We start from the raw sequence: 15,798 nt of genomic DNA on the forward strand, positions 1-15,798 counted from the left end.
TCACCATTAAACAATCCAGAATCTATGAATATGGATATGAATGCAATGTCTAATATTCACAAGCTGTATAAACTGGCCTTAAGGGCTGTATTTGTCTCATTATTTAATTAAATTAAACATGATTCTTGGTCTTGGAGAGTCTCATCAGAACCTGAGGTCTAACAGCCTGAATCTGTAGGACTAATTATAACCCAGAGACTTTGACCTAATGTAATTGAATGTGTTTTACCTCAGCGTTTATCAGGCGTCATATCGAAGGAAAAACGAATTGTCTCTGCTGCCATCTTCTGTAAGAACAGTCCTATTACACTGAGTACAAGTCGGCTTCTACAAGCGTTTTTTACCGATCCAATGACACTGGACTCAGTAATGTCGAATATATTAAAATAAACACAGGTAGGCTTTTAATAGAATATCATATTGAATGTATTTAATGAGAAGCCGTCTAATCAGAGACTGATTGTTGTGTTGACTGCAGTTACTGCGGGTTTGTCAGTTGATTTGAAGATGCTTTAGAAGAGGACGTCATCATTGTAATTAACATGTTGTGTGTTTGTGTTTTTAAACTCTGATATGGAAAAACTAAACCCTGAAATAAATCTGATATCAAGGAACTGACCAAAAATAAAGGGCAAAATATAGAAGTGACAATTATGTTTAATATGATAGGAACATTTATTTACACATGACAACAAGACTATTAGTTTTTTTTAAGTGACTTTAAAATCTAAAATAAGGAAACATTTGTATAACAATGTGACAATGAGGCTTATAAAAGGTAAATAAATAACTAAATTCACAAATAAATTTAACAACATATTCAATAAGGAACTTTATTACAATTATATTGTATATAATTTGCTAATTAACCATATATCATCTCTTGTAAATAAACAGAATGGGGGGAAAAATGTTTTGAAATTGAAAAAACTGTAACAAGAGATAGTTTTGTGACTGCGAACAGTGAATATGTTTACATCATTTCCTCCACAGAGAATCACGTGGGTTGAATAACCACCACACTAATACTTTGGCACAGAGCTGCTTGTTATAATTTTTCACATTCTGTAAAATATCAGTTCTCAGGGACAATGATCCGCCGTCAGGTCTTTACATTAAGGAGATGGACGTGGTGCAGGAGGTCAGATAACCAGCCATGTTCTCCACCCCTGAATAAGCCACAGGATGAAGTCCATGCTGCTCCAAGCTTCGTCCACCTCCGGCATCCTCGTCATCATACTCTGCTTTACATCGACCCACAGCAGTCACCTGTGACGTCTGACCCACAGGCAGCATCACCTGCAGGCAGCCGGTGTGGATGTGGGGCTCCTGCAGGACAGGGGGGGTGGACAGCAATGCAGCGGTAACTTGTGGATCTGACACCAAGGTGTCCTCCCTAAACTCCTCCCAGAGGTGACCTGAAACCAAAGAGTGAAGGTGTGTTTTGGAAAGTATTAAAACAAAAAGACAAAAATGCTGAGTTCACAGAAATTAATTATTTCGCTGTTGAAGGATAAAGATCATAACAATTTCATATTCCCGAAATTATCTCAATTTCCTCATCCAAATATTATTTAATCTTAAAATTTGTTCAGGGAGGATCTTCTGGATAAAATTGTCAAACAATCATCATCTTCTTTCCAATATTTCATACAAAATAACAAAATACTATTTATAGAAGAATAATCAAACCAAGATACCATCAATATCAAAAACTACATACATTGCACAAAAAGACTCAAGACCCCAAAGAACAACTGAGTCAATCACTACAGGTAAAGAGTCTTTCAGAACAAGAAAATCCTGTGAAGAGTTGACAGGAGAAACCGTCAGCAACATGCACCAGACAGGGAGAACTGAAGTTTGTCATATAGAGCAATGAAGACATACATTATATGACAAAAGTCAAGTTTTCTTATGACCTCTCAAAACACATTTTCTACCTTGTGAACAAGATTTCTATGGAACGCCTTGAGAAAATCCGGCCCCCTCGATGAACTAATTAGAATTTCTTGGTTGAAAATCAGACGTAAAGTTCAAAGTGACCCTACAAATCACGCTTTTGTGAATACACCATCTTAGGATCATTTGAGGGAATTTATTCAAGTTTGATTCAAACATTCAATTGGACTCAAAATAGAAATGATAAGCTTTTGGGGGTCAAATGTCAACGTTTTTTAAGTGATCTTAAATCAGGCTGCACAAACAGACTGTACCTGTGAGCTTTTATTCCCTGATAATGTGAATGTTTGGTTTTCTGTGACACAGTCATACCTTGCAGCTGCAGGTCAGTCAGACAGGTGTTAAACGTGTCAATGTCATAACTGGCATCTCCCTCCAACAGTAAGTCCTGCATACTCCTGGGGCCAACACTGTAATCAGCCTGCAGAGCAGAATTATAAACCGGTGGCATCTTCCCTGTTTGGGATGAGTTCAGGCCTCTAGCTGCAGGTTGCTGTCCACAGGGCGAGCACAGGGCAAATGAGCTGCCAGGGTAAGCTGATGTGGGGGGGATGAAGCGGGGCTGCTGTGGTAAGATATGGTTGTAATGTGGATGCCGCACAGGTTGGCAGGGCGGTCGGAGCTGGGCCAGGCTGCAAGAAGACGAGGAGGTGCTGTAAAATGGAGTCCCTCTGGACAAGAGGGATGAGCTGGTGTAAGGAGGTAAAGATCTGAGCTTGTCTGGTCTCTCTCCCACAAGACGATCAAGGTCGTCTGCAGAGAAAAGTGAGGATCAAATCAAGTTTCAATTAGATTCAGTTTTATTAAAACATCTGTAAATTGCATTTTTGAGACTTTAATCTCACACTGAGATGAATTCATGGTAAAAATCATTCTTTATCAAATTGAATTCAGAACATTCACTTTCAGTTTCTGTAATAGATTTGCTGTTCAGTGTATTGAAGGGTTCCACCTGGCTTCGCCATGCTTCTGCGAACAGTGATGGGGTCTTTGCGCCGCCACTTGTGCAGCTCCTCCTGCATCTTCACCACCTTGGCAGGATTGAGGGCCCACAGACAGCCTTTACGGGACGAGTTCCCATTTTTGTTCTCCACCTTCTCAAAGCACTTGTTCAGGGAGAGGTTGTGACGCACTGAGTTCTTCCAACCATCGGGAGCTGTCTGAACGACGGGGGAGGGGAAGGTTTTAATGCCGCAGATGAGGATGAAACAGGTTAAAGACACAGCTCTCAAGCTTTGTAATGCCCGGATACTTCATTGAAGAACCAGTAAGGAAGACAAACCAGTTGGCAAAAAACTCACATCAATCAATGAGCAGGCTTATGCAAAAAGTACTGGTTGGATTACCACACCACTTGGTGGAAGGATGTGGTATGGGTGAGGGAAGAATCTATTCAATATAGGTTTGGATCCGGTGCAGGAGGCAGATCCCGGTTTCTTTTTTTTCTTTTTTTTTTCTTTTTTATATTTATATATTTTTTAAGAGAATAATTCATGGCCCTTAACGAAAAATATCACACACATTTAGAGAACTGATTGAATTCACGGGTAAACGGCCTTGGAGGATATGCACTCTTTTGATTGGCATTCTAGTTTTTTATAAAAAATTTCAGAGAAAATGTCATCCAGAATGTCCTCTCACTGATGAACTTTAACCTGTTAACCCTTTGTCATGTTTTTCACAAACATGGACAAAATCTCAAATCTGATTTTACTTACTCATCTAACAATTCAAGCAAACCTTTAAAACTGTTACATTTTTATTTAAATTATTAAAATCAATATGATCTTCCTTTTTTTTCTTTGATGTAAATGTTTATCATTCTCTCATGATTGTTTAGGATTGATAAACAAAGCGTCCAGCCTTGTTGCAGGTTCACCCTTAATCTGACCGTGTTTCACTGACTATGAGTCAAATCCGAGCACTCGTACAAACTGACAGAAACCAGCACCATGCCCTCCCCTGAGGCAACATTAAAACATGTATTAATTTTCCTGCAATCTGCAATGATTTATGTGTGCGTGCCATAGCAAGTGTCCTCTGATCTGAACTGAACTGAACTCACACAAACTCGACGATATTCATAAAGTTATTTCAATGAATCTCAAAGCCTTTGCTAAATTCACCTGACTTTCCTCCAGTGAGTATCAGTCTGTCATGTGTCAAGTGTATTTTATGGCTCTGCAGCCTGTGCTCAAGGTCACAGGCAGCTGTTTGGAAAGCAGCCATCAACAAGGTGCCTTCTTGAATAAAACATCGGTGGCAACTCTTTGAGCTCCTTCCAGACGTGAATATGAACAGATTTGTAGATATCTTGACTCCTTTGCAAAATCTACCGCCTTTGTGACGACTGAGGGTTCAAACCAAGGTCTGACACCGCAGATGAATGCTTCACCATAATTAAATCATAGGTTTGTGGATTTATGATGAGTTTTAATCTACCGTCTTGACTAAATGAAATGATTAGAACTGTGGATATCAAAGGCATCACTACGGTGGAATATATACAGAATTTATTGGATAGAAATAGAATGATAAGTTCTATTGATAAGGCTTGAGTTTCTGATTGGTCACAAAACTTGCCTACATACAGTACACTCACGTACAAACACATGCTGGTGATATTAGACAGACACAAAACAAGCCCTTCATCCCAATTAACATACCAGCCTCAGCCTTTACAGGCTTCTGCCCAGTTGGTCCAGAGCCACCCAGCTGCAGGTGCTGCACACTGCACAGTGCCATAAATCATTTCATGGGGGTAATTAATGTCAGCTACAACAACAGAGATGTGGTTTGAGCAAAACACTACAAACATGAACATCAGCCCTTCATCTACCAAACCAGAGAAACCACTGTTACAAGCATGTGCAAACACATGCACACACGCAAACTTGTGTAGCTATCCTTGTTAGGACTTCCATTCATTGAGTACAGCCTAACAACACCCTTTCCTTAACCTTAACCATGACCAATTCTAACCTTAACATAATTGCAATTCCCATCATACCCCAAACCTCAACAAGGGCCTCCAAAACTAACATTTGCCGTATTAAGACAGTCTCCCCTTTGTCATTATAACTTCATGGTCCCCATGATGTTTGCTGGTCCTGACAAGGTCAGTGTTTATATCGGAAAAGGTCCTACAGAGGTAACAAAAACAAGTACACACACAGAGCTCCTCTTAAACAGATACAAATGCAGTCAGTGTAAATCCTGCACTCATGACACAGGGTCTACAGGCCTCAGATCAACCCATAACGTCAATTCAACACATGTAACATAATATCTTTAACCATGGTTCCAACTACAGGTCCGTGCTGACTGTGATCATACTGTACATACGTGGGACACTTGGTAGTACTGCTTTAGGTGTGTTTGGTATGTTCTGGGTTGTGTCTTAGCACAATTATGACAACTTGTATTTTGTTTGGAAGCCTTGAGTCTGATCTGATCCTGTCTGTGTGAAGTATTTTAAGTTGAGCAGATAGGAATAAATCGTTGAATCCAAGAATGTTTCTGTTTCTTAAATGTGGTCAGATAGAGCGTTAGCCTTGACGGTGGTATCTCTGAGTGCCTTTCTAGCAATTTTAGATTTAGTTTTTTTAACAAAAAAACGTTATTTCAACCATGTTTGTGGCTTGTTTATGACTGTAATCAAAATGGATAAGAACACTAACGTTTTCATTTTGAAACATAATTTTTGTGCTACTGCATAAAAATGGGGGTTTGCTTGGAAACAGGTAAATGGAAATAAGTAAATAGTGTTAAAACCAAATCTGAGCTCTAACATCTCCAGAGTAGAACTGACAATGCTATGACCAGATAACATTCAAAGTCCGATAGGTTTGTGAGAGGTTCAACTACAGAGGAAACATGTTTGACAACAGTGCAACAACAAGGTGTAGTCCAGATAATCTCAGATAATCTCAGATTCAAATCTCAATGGGATTAACCTAGTTTAATAATTATACTAATAATACATGATAAGATATATTGAAATACTGGACAGATTTAGACAATGTGAATGTCCAAACTTAGTATTTTCAATTTCTGCATCTGAGACTGAGATTCTTTTATTCTGTTAGATTCAGTGTGTGTGGTTAGAAAAATAAATACATGTTGTGATACCTTGAAATATGGGAAGTGTTCCGTCATGAAGCTGTAGATCTCACTGACGGGAAGACTTCCTGTTTTACTACTCTTCAGAGCCATAAAGATCAGGATACTGCAGTGATAAAGAAGAATTTCTCTAATTAGCATTTTAATTGATGCTTTAATTGTTACAGGGTTAAATATATATTTTGAAGTGTGATGCAGTTTCACCTGTAAGAGTAGATGGGTTTAGGGAAGATGGACTGAGTGATGACCTCCTGATGAGATTGGGTGGAGAGACTTTGGAGAGAATATTTGGAGCTGTTGGACGGCTCATTGTCAGTGTAGAGTCTGGACGAGACCTGCAGAGAACACAGAAGCAGACACATACACACGCACACATATTCATATCATGACCAGAAGTTGATAAAATACAGATATGGGGCTCAGATATTTCCTTGACATTTTCTTTCATCAGCTTTGATTGACTCATATATATATTGATATATAAACTGCCACAATAAAGCTTTAACTGAGTGTATGTTTATTATAATCAATCAAATCAATTATAAACACCCTTTCCTTACAACACATCGACATCTGCCATTATATTGTCTTTCATCAATAACTGCTATATTTTTAAACCTTGAAAGAAAACCAATGTCCCTGCCACTTGAGTTATTCTTCATCACATAGTTTCCATCTTCTGCAGCAGCCAAGTGTGCGTGTATGATCGCTCACTCACCTGTGGTAGAGGCCTGGATGAGCTGTAAGATGGGTAACTCTGAGACAGGAAGCAGGAGGGCTCCACTGGTACAGCAGGAAGCTCTGGGTACGAACTCTACAAGTAAGAGAAAATGATAGACTTTGTAGAAGTCAACATCCTTGGATTCTATATAACAGATGAGTTATAGCACATAAGACCAGGCACCTGAATGCTGCTGTTGTATTGGTCCCAGGGGGGTGGTTGCCCCTCACTGCTGGACCCCGGTGAACTTGGGTCTGGACTGAACCCCTCCTGCAGACAGCTGAAGGAAGAAGAGCACTGCTGGAGGCAACTTGCGGCCGTCGCTGCTCCATCTCCGTACTGTCGGCGGTATGGGTGGAATCGGTCGGAATCGACGGGACCTCTGCCCACGGCTGACCCTGAACCCATGATGCCATCAGCGCTGTGCCTCCTGTTCACAGCTGCGGCCCTCAGGGTGAAGGCATCCTGCTGAGTGAAGCAGATGTCCCTGACCTTGGTTGTCTGTGGTGTGATCATTAACATGGGGGATACAGTTTATATTTATTTTTTATATAATAGAATTCAATTTAAAGTGATCTCAACCATAAAAAAGAAAAACGTTTTGTTATTCTTATCTTTCCCCCTTTGGAAACAAATACAAAAAGCTGCTTTCTATTACAAGCAAACTTCTGTCATATACACCAAATATTGCTTTCACATGAATTAAACACATGCAATATAAAATGTTAATTATTACTTTTGGACGCAATTTGTTTTAACTCTAAAATCTAATCTCAGCAACTGCGGGTTGTAGTTCTATATTTACTATACTTAACATTTTAAACTCACTAAAGCGAACAATGTTTCCCAAAAATATAAACTATTATTAAGATTCATTTTTTTAAATAATGAATACTATTTACCTCAAAAAAAATTATCCTTAAATAAATGGCAGGTGAAAATATCGGATCCTGGAAAGCAACGACTGTTTCTCAATGAATATTCAACACTACACACAAGTAACTTCCATTTTTTAAACATGCATTTCAAACCACAGCTGTGATTTTCTGTTTCCACTTTACACCAAAGAAGTTTTTTGGGGTTAAAACCAGAGTAGAGCCTGAGGCCGCTCAGTACCTGTGATTCTGCCATCTGCTGGCAGGACGTCTCAGAGGGCTCACAGGTGTGAAGGTTGGCCTGAAGGGTTGATGTTTGAGACCTGCTGCACGTTGACGAGTCGGACATTCTGCACCAAAATCTGCGCCCGGGGAGAAACAAAAATAACATGCTCAGTTTGAGAATAATTGATCTAAATAATGTATTTTCCATATTTGCGGTGTGTTAGTGACCCTATTGTGATGATGTGGTGTTTTTTCAAGCAGATGATACGTCTTGTCACTGACTGATCCGACAGGGGCTGAATAGCATATGCTTCGTCATGAAAGAGGCTGTGAGCTGCATCAATTTGAATTAAAGGTCACAAGAGTGTTGAGGCAATAGTTTGGGAAATGTGCTTTTTCATACGATAATTAAGAATCGAAGTTAGCATAGCATAAACATTGAAAACACATTAAGAACATAGAGAAACTGAGATAAATCCCACCCTTCTAAAAAACATAAAAAAACGTGTGTATTAATATAATACATGCTGTTTGTTTGATTCATAGACAGTGTGTAAAGATGGCCGACATGACTGCTCCTCAAAAGTGTAGCCGAAGTGTCTCGATCACCCCCTGGTGCCTGGCTGCAATATAGGTCATAAACACTGCTTCCTCCATGTTAGCAGATAGGACACATACCATTACATTACATTTCTTGTCATTTGGCAGACACTTTTATCCAAAACGACTTACAATTAGTGAATTCAACATCTATGAGGGGCCGTTTAGGGGTTCAGTATCTTGCCCAAGGACACTTCGGCATGCAGATGGGGAAGAGTGAGGATTGAACCGCCAACCTTCTTGTTGGAGGACGACCACTCTACCCCCTAGGCCACACCGTATTAAAAAGTCAAAGTACATGTCAAATTAAAGTTTTCCAAAATATGTTTTCTGTCATTTAGGGTAGTTCTGGGCTAAGTTTGGTTTTGATTAGTTATTTGATGCTATAAGAAGAGGGCGAAACATCATGATTGGCAGCTAAGACTCTTGATCGCATAAATTTGCAGGACCTCGTCACCACGGCTCCATCCCCCGATAGGTACTCCACAGGCTCCACATCACATCACTGGCAGCCTTCATATCCAGGATATTTAACTGTCATTTTCAGTCTTAATTAAAAGGCTATGATTGAATTCATGTAAAAACCAAAGATTGGCAATAAGACTTTTACTGGAGGTTATAATGATTTCTTAAACGGATGTGTTGAGAGGAAAATACAGCTGTCAAAAAGAGTTCCTCTCAACTCTTTATATTGTGTTTTTTGATTTATACTTCTGTTGCCACATAACAGGAAGCAAAAGCATTGAGACGGAGTCACTGATCCTTTGAGATCTAAATCTCTGACAGTATAAAAGCTGGCGTGGGAACAGGAGATAATTTTTCTGTACAAACTCCACCATTTGACGTACAGTACATGGAACAGGGGCTTATCTGGAGTGTGAAGAAGTGTTATCTGATCCCAGAGGAGTTGAGAGACACGTGGCACAGGCTCCATTAAATGTAACTTTAACCCCCAACGTACACCAAGCTCATTAAAACTGCCAACAAACCATGGCTGTTGGGTCACACAAAGCCAGATAAAGCTGAGGGAGACAAACCTCGTCTGTGATGTGTGTGCATAGGTGAGAGAGAGAGAGAGAGAGTGTGTGTGTGTGTGTGTGTGTGTGTGTGTGTGTGTGTGTGTGTGTGTGTGTGTGTGTGTGTGTGTGTTTTTGTTTGTTTGTAAAGATTTAGTGCCAGATTGTTTGTGTCTCATGTTTGAACATTGGATTTTAAGTAGCATAGCGTAGCATCTGATATTCTAAAACTGAATTACCTCCAGTTAACTCCATTCATCTAACAACACTTCTAACCATTGAGATGAAATAACACATCATCCAAACACATGTTTCTGCCTTTTTTTGTACAGTCTATGGTTCCTGCTCAAGTTTCGTTCCAATATTTTCATACAAATAACATGTTAATTATTTAAGGGATACCCTTGACCTGAAACTTAGTTAAAAAAAACATTTGGATGCATACAGCTTCATGAAAAATATCAACTGTATCACTTATCAAACATTTCAAGACAGAAAATTCCCAGTTTGCTTATCTAACATTCATTCTGGTTTATTAAAAGTTTAAACCTGACATGACCTAAAATGATAGCTTTCTGTAAATCCTGTTAAAAACTCACAGTAACTGGTAGCATAGGTTTTGCCCATCCTTAAAATGAACTATTTTTGTGCTGCCCTTCATGTCGCCCCACAGATTTGCCACTGGGTTCAAGTCTGAGAACGGGTTGAGCCATTACAAAACTTTGATCTTCTTTTGTTGATGATTAATATTTCGAGTAAGACTCAGGGGAACTGTCATATTGAAAAGTGGAGATCATCTTTACCTGAGTTTTCTAACGTTTTTACTACAAGTAGAGGTGTGATTTGAAATATTGATGATTCACTTAGCCTCCTTAGTTCCAGCCAAAGACAAGCATACACCAAAAGAAGATGCTGCCACTGCCATGCTTCACTGTGAGTTTGGTGTTTGTACAGTGATGTGCTGTGTTGTTTTTGTGTTCCATTTAGGAATTATATAGATATAGATTTCGCCCAAAAAGCTCCACGGAATTTTATTTAGCAAAATTCTGCTTTTTTCCTTGACAATATCTTCTGCGTTGCCTACTGCCTACTGGCTACCCCTGAGCCTAGGTTACCTGTGTGAAGAATAAAGGAGATTGTTGTCACATGTAGGGATCATCCTGTACTTGCCAGAAATTCCTGCAGCTCCTACAAAGTAGCTGTCGGCCTTTTGGCAGCTTCCATGATCATTTCTCACCTTTTCTTTTCAATCAATTTTCTGAGGAACATCCTGTTCTTATGTCACTACTGAACCATATTCTGTCCACTTGTAAATCTGCTCTTCAGTCTGTTCCTCAGTGGTATATCCAGTGCCCTGCAGCTCTCACCTGATCGATACCTTCAACAACGAGATCCCTTTCATGCGTGGAAACCTCTTTTTGAATATTTGAATGCAACTAAAACGTTGAATGTGATTGGTTGATTCTGAACACACCAACATCCCTAATTATGAGAAGTCTAAAGGATATTTCGCTTCTATAAATCTTTGGATATTTAGGTAGTTTTATGGAGTGTGTTGACTTGTTACTCACACGTCCCTCACTGACAGCTCGGTCACTTACGAGAGAAACAAGGTTGTGAATATGATTATCTCAGCCTGTGGATGAAGTGGTTAACACCCACAACAAACATCTCAAGTCTCAGATAAACTAGTAGAACAGGCATTCCCTGTGGTTACATGTTTTCAGATTTAATTCGATATAGAAAAGAGATTAACCCGACTCAGACATGTGTTTAGTACTATTTCCTTTTAAGATATCCTGGTACCTCAAAAACCTTCTTCTATTTGCTCACAAGATTTACATCACAAGAGGGTGTGCTCACTTTCGATCAATCTATTGTCCCTTTTGTTTATTGTTTCAATTGAATTTTCACTTACATTTTACAGGTTAAAGGTGGAAAAGTTCAAACTTTCAATTTGAATAGGGGTGTTAGGACTATTCATATCCCCTGAGGCTGCACAGTATAAGCAGCAGACAACATGAGCCCATTACAGCTCTTACAGTGACTTCAGTCTATTCAATCAAGTTCGTCCATTGTCTAAAATAGATCGAAAATGTTTTTAACTTAAGAAGATCAATGTGTCAAAGTGTCAACATGACAGTGTTGGTAGCTGTTAAGTGTTTATAGTTTATAGTGTCTGGGCTCATCTTCATGGCTTAGATCTAATAACTGATAACTTATAAAGAGGCCAAAAAAAAACAGTTGAGGTTTACAGTATCAGAAATCTTCCTGACACGTAGCATTTATATGAATGAATAGGTAATTATATATGAATGAGTCACATGTTACATGTAGTGCCGCAAGTCTTTTAAATGTTTTTAATTGTTGGAATTAAAAACTTAAATGTGTTAAGCTTTATTGAAGTATTTAAATCATATATAAATATTGTCAGGAAATGACTTACTATAAACTATCAAATTAGCACAGTTTGGATTGAGCATGTCTATATTGTGGATCTAAATTCATATTGTTTAAAAAGGCACACTCATTCAGGGGACTTTTTACCCTTGCTTAATTGAATGCATTATTGTGGTGTAAACATTTTAATCCAGGGAATTAGACTTTCAATTTAAAACATCATTCTAATTGGTAGTATTTCCCAATTAGCAGTAATTACCAGTAATATTGTGTCACTACCATAATACTGGGAATCACTACTATTTACCAGTCAATTTAACTCTAGTTTCTTTGTTTGTTGACAGAATAATGACCTTCAATTTTGGTAATTTGAAATTTGTTTCATGAATTGATATTACTCAGTCTTTATTTTAAAAAGAGTTCCCTTAAAGTTAACATACAGAGGGAAATAATAAAATCACAGTGCACATTTACAGCATATACTTAGCATATATAATACACTAAAGATGTTTTTCAAACCATGTCCTAAAATCTATTTTATATTCTTGTTATGATTTTTTTGACAGTTTAAGTACAGCTCTAAAGTTGATAACACAATTAACATCAACACATGTCCACATAAGTTTGAATTTGTTGTGTATCTGTTAATTCTCTAAAATTTCTTTGAATTAGTTCTACAAGGTGAGAGTTTGACGGGGCCATAATTGGAGACTGACTCACACATGGTCAAACACTGCGGCTGATAGAACCAGAGGGAACACACATATCGGCATGTTTATTTTAGTTGATGAGCGTATTCCTCTGAATCTGAGCTACTCCAATGAACTGAAATGCACCAGTTATATTTGTGAAGTACTTTAAAGGCTGTGAGAAAATGTCTCTCTTTCAATCACTGTATTTTATGGAGATTCAGAACATCATCAAATTTGTGGAGATTTTAAATATTACATTAATAAACTATTAAGTTATCCTCTGGTTGTAAGCGTTGTTTGTATTTAATGATGGTTCTACGTATGTTTAAGTTCATTTGACCACTAGTTTCATTTTCAGACCAAACAATTTCCATTACAAGTTAGTAAAAAGTATTTTGATTAGAAATATTGAGTTTAAGGTATCTCCCAGTGTTCCGGGGGAACATAATCCAGAGTCTACACTCATTGCGGTCTGATGAGAAGCTGCTTTTATATCTTCAAACTATGTTAAATGAAGTCATGTTTTTTTCTTCATACTAATAAATACAGTGATGTCTATGATGGAGACTGGTATATAGAACTGACTTTTAAAATTTGTCATAAGTTTTCTCAATTTGTTTAATCAATTTCTATCAACTTTACTCAGTTAGCTTTTTCAGACACTTTATGTTTTTTAGGAATACAATTATTTAAAGTCTTATTCAGTACTTTACAGTAGTATATAAACATATTGCGCCCTTATTTCAGATAAAACATTTTAACGACTAAAGTTCAACTTTAAAAAATCCATATTGAAACTATGATAATTAGTGTTACGTTTGAAAGAAGAGAAAAGTCAATTATTCTCACTTAATGTCCTGAGTTGGTTCAACATAAATGACCAGAAGTTGTCAAAACTCAAATCATTCTCAAAAATAAAGGGAGCACCTTATGAATATTTTAGAAAGGTATTTTATGCAGTAACATAATACTGGAGATAAAAGCTTGATAAATACAACAGATTACTTCTAAATTCATTTAATTTCTAAACAGATTTTATTTGTACAAAGTGTAGAGCTGATCAGGTGTCATAATCCCAGCCCCATGTTTCGCACAACAAGCTCAGTTTTAGAAAAATTCTAATGAAGTTGCTAATGATCTTTTATGGTTTCAGTTATCAGGAAATAAGAACAGGTTTATATGCTCACTTTATCATAACTATATACTGACAGTGACATGAGAAGGCTGCCACTCCAACATTCTCAGAGGTGAGCCAGCTGTCAGCTCCTGCAGCAGTGCCAACAGCTTCCAAACAGAACAGTACACTGCTGCATGTGTCTCAATGTTCCTACGTAAACATGAGGCAAAAAGTTTGAATCATATAGTCAAGTTTATAGCAGAGCACAACCAGCTAAAGGAACTCACCTAACTTTGACTCTGCCCTCTCTTTCTTATTGTGGGTTTGTAGTTTCAGCTTGTCACCTCTGTTGACATATTCAGCTCGTGCACCGTGTGCTCCTCAAGCCTCCCTCGCCCTGACAGTGAGCCACTTCGATTAGATTGACTGTCTAAATATGTACAGAGCTGGTAGATGGGCTGGATTCACATTTTGGCAGGTCGGCATATCATCCTAATTCTGTGTGCGTGTGTGTGTGTGTGTGTGTGTGTGTGTGTGTGTGTGTGTGTGTGTGTGTGTCTGTGGCACTCGTCCAGACTAGCCCAGCAATAAGATATACAGAAAGAAAAACCTGTTCCAGCAGGTTCCAAAAAAGATCTGCCGGTGCAGTCAGTGGCAGCTGGCAGAGCTCCCTTCCTTTCCCTTCCTCCTTCCATCACTCTTTCTTTGCCTCACTGAATGGTTACTTGTCTGAGTGGGACATAAGATACACTACTGATTACAGCCCGTGGCAGAGAGCGGGTGGGCACCGTGCCCTAGTTTCTGAGCTCGCCCATTGCAGTGGCGGTCTCAAATGTGATCTAGTTCCACTTAACTGATGCACATTCAAACAAACATTTGCACATGTAAACACAGACGGGAGCATGTGAGCATTTGGAGCCTGCATAAATGCACCATTTACACTGAAGAAAAGCTAATTAAGTTAATGTCACAATTGATGGACGTACCTATCATCAGGTTGCTGTGGTCAGCAGGCCGTGGAGTGAACTATAATCTCAGAACCCTCAGGCAGGTCCTACACATGTTTTAGGAGGATCCACGGCAATGCCTCTCAATGAATTTCTTCTTTCTTGATAAATTCAAACTTGTATTCTTCTCTGAAACGCTCACAGCCAAGGTTTGAAGCTCGAAAGGCGAAATAAGAAATAAGAGAAATGAGAAATAATGAGAAATAAGAGGCAAGCGAGAGAGGGAGAGGGAGTAGAGGTATGTCAATACAGGTAGATTCCTATCCTATCCTCCCGATGAACCAGAAAAACATCAGAACCCTTCGCTCGTAGCTATACCTTGAACAAACCCTGTCCTCAGTGAGAGGGCGAGGCAGAATGACAGAGAGACGGAGGATTAATTACAGATTGAATAAACTCTTGTGTTACAGTGCAAGGCCTCTGCAGAGCGAGGCTCCTGCCGAAGGCTTTTTCTGCCAAAGACGGAGTTCTTGAGGAGGGTGTAATGTGGGAAGAGATTCCAGGGGGCACTTAGGTGAAAGTCTCATTGTCTTCTGGGAAATAATTGCTCCAATGCTCGGGCATTCTCAGTTGCAATATCATGTTGTGCGGCGCTTGAACACGTTATGAAACCTTTTATAATTCATAAGTAGTGACGGTGAGTTTACAGTCAGTGTTAACTGTAACATGGATGAATCTTAATTTGAGAAACTGGCCTTGTAATGTATTTTTGAGACACCACAGTAAAAACAGATATATATGACACGGTGACAGTTTATGATGTTATCATGATGACTCACACATATCCGAGCACGCACTTTATATTCTGACATATGCAAATTAGCTTAGCTGATCTAGACATGTTGACTTGGGCACGCAGTTGTGTTTTATGCATCTAAGAGTATTTTCCTCTATAGACTAAATTCTAAATTAACAGCGGTGACTCTAAATTGTCCGTAGGTGAGAATGTAAGTGTGAATGGGTGTTTGTCTCTGTATGTTTGTCCTGGGTGATCCCCCTAACCCTCCTGCAACCCTTATAGCATTAGCAGTATAAATAAGGGAGGGATGGATTATCAACGA

The 15,798-nt window shown here is 38.8% G+C and overlaps 1 protein-coding gene across 1 annotated transcript; it reads right to left on the reverse strand.

The window, feature by feature from the left end:
- Positions 1 to 770: 770 nt before the first annotated feature.
- Positions 771 to 14,188, reverse strand: foxn1 (forkhead box N1). Its single transcript, XM_053423335.1, has 9 exons — positions 14,018 to 14,188; positions 7,922 to 8,042; positions 6,989 to 7,306; positions 6,803 to 6,898; positions 6,289 to 6,419; positions 6,094 to 6,190; positions 2,915 to 3,122; positions 2,275 to 2,715; positions 771 to 1,418 (listed from the first exon to the last, which is right to left on the reverse strand). The coding sequence occupies exons 2-9, from the start codon at positions 8,027 to 8,029 to the stop codon at positions 1,111 to 1,113; spliced, it is 1,707 nt and encodes a 568-aa protein (XP_053279310.1). The 5' UTR covers positions 8,030 to 8,042; positions 14,018 to 14,188; the 3' UTR covers positions 771 to 1,110.
- Between the last annotated feature and the right edge of the window lie 1,610 nt (positions 14,189 to 15,798).

Source organism: Pleuronectes platessa, chromosome 5 (genome assembly GCF_947347685.1).
Source record: "Pleuronectes platessa chromosome 5, fPlePla1.1, whole genome shotgun sequence".
NCBI lineage: Eukaryota > Metazoa > Chordata > Actinopteri > Pleuronectiformes > Pleuronectidae > Pleuronectes > Pleuronectes platessa.

Coding starts and splice junctions, on each gene's coding strand:
- foxn1 (XM_053423335.1), bottom strand. CDS start 8,029: ATGTCCGACTCGTCAACGTGCAGCAGGTCTCAAACATCAACCCTTCAG. Junction 6,899..6,988: donor AATACAACAGCAGCATTCAG/GTGCCTGGTCTT, acceptor TCTTACTTGTAG/AGTTCGTACCCAGAGCTTCC. Junction 1,419..2,274: donor GACTGACCTGCAGCTGCAAG/GTATGACTGTGT, acceptor CTTTGGTTTCAG/GTCACCTCTGGGAGGAGTTT.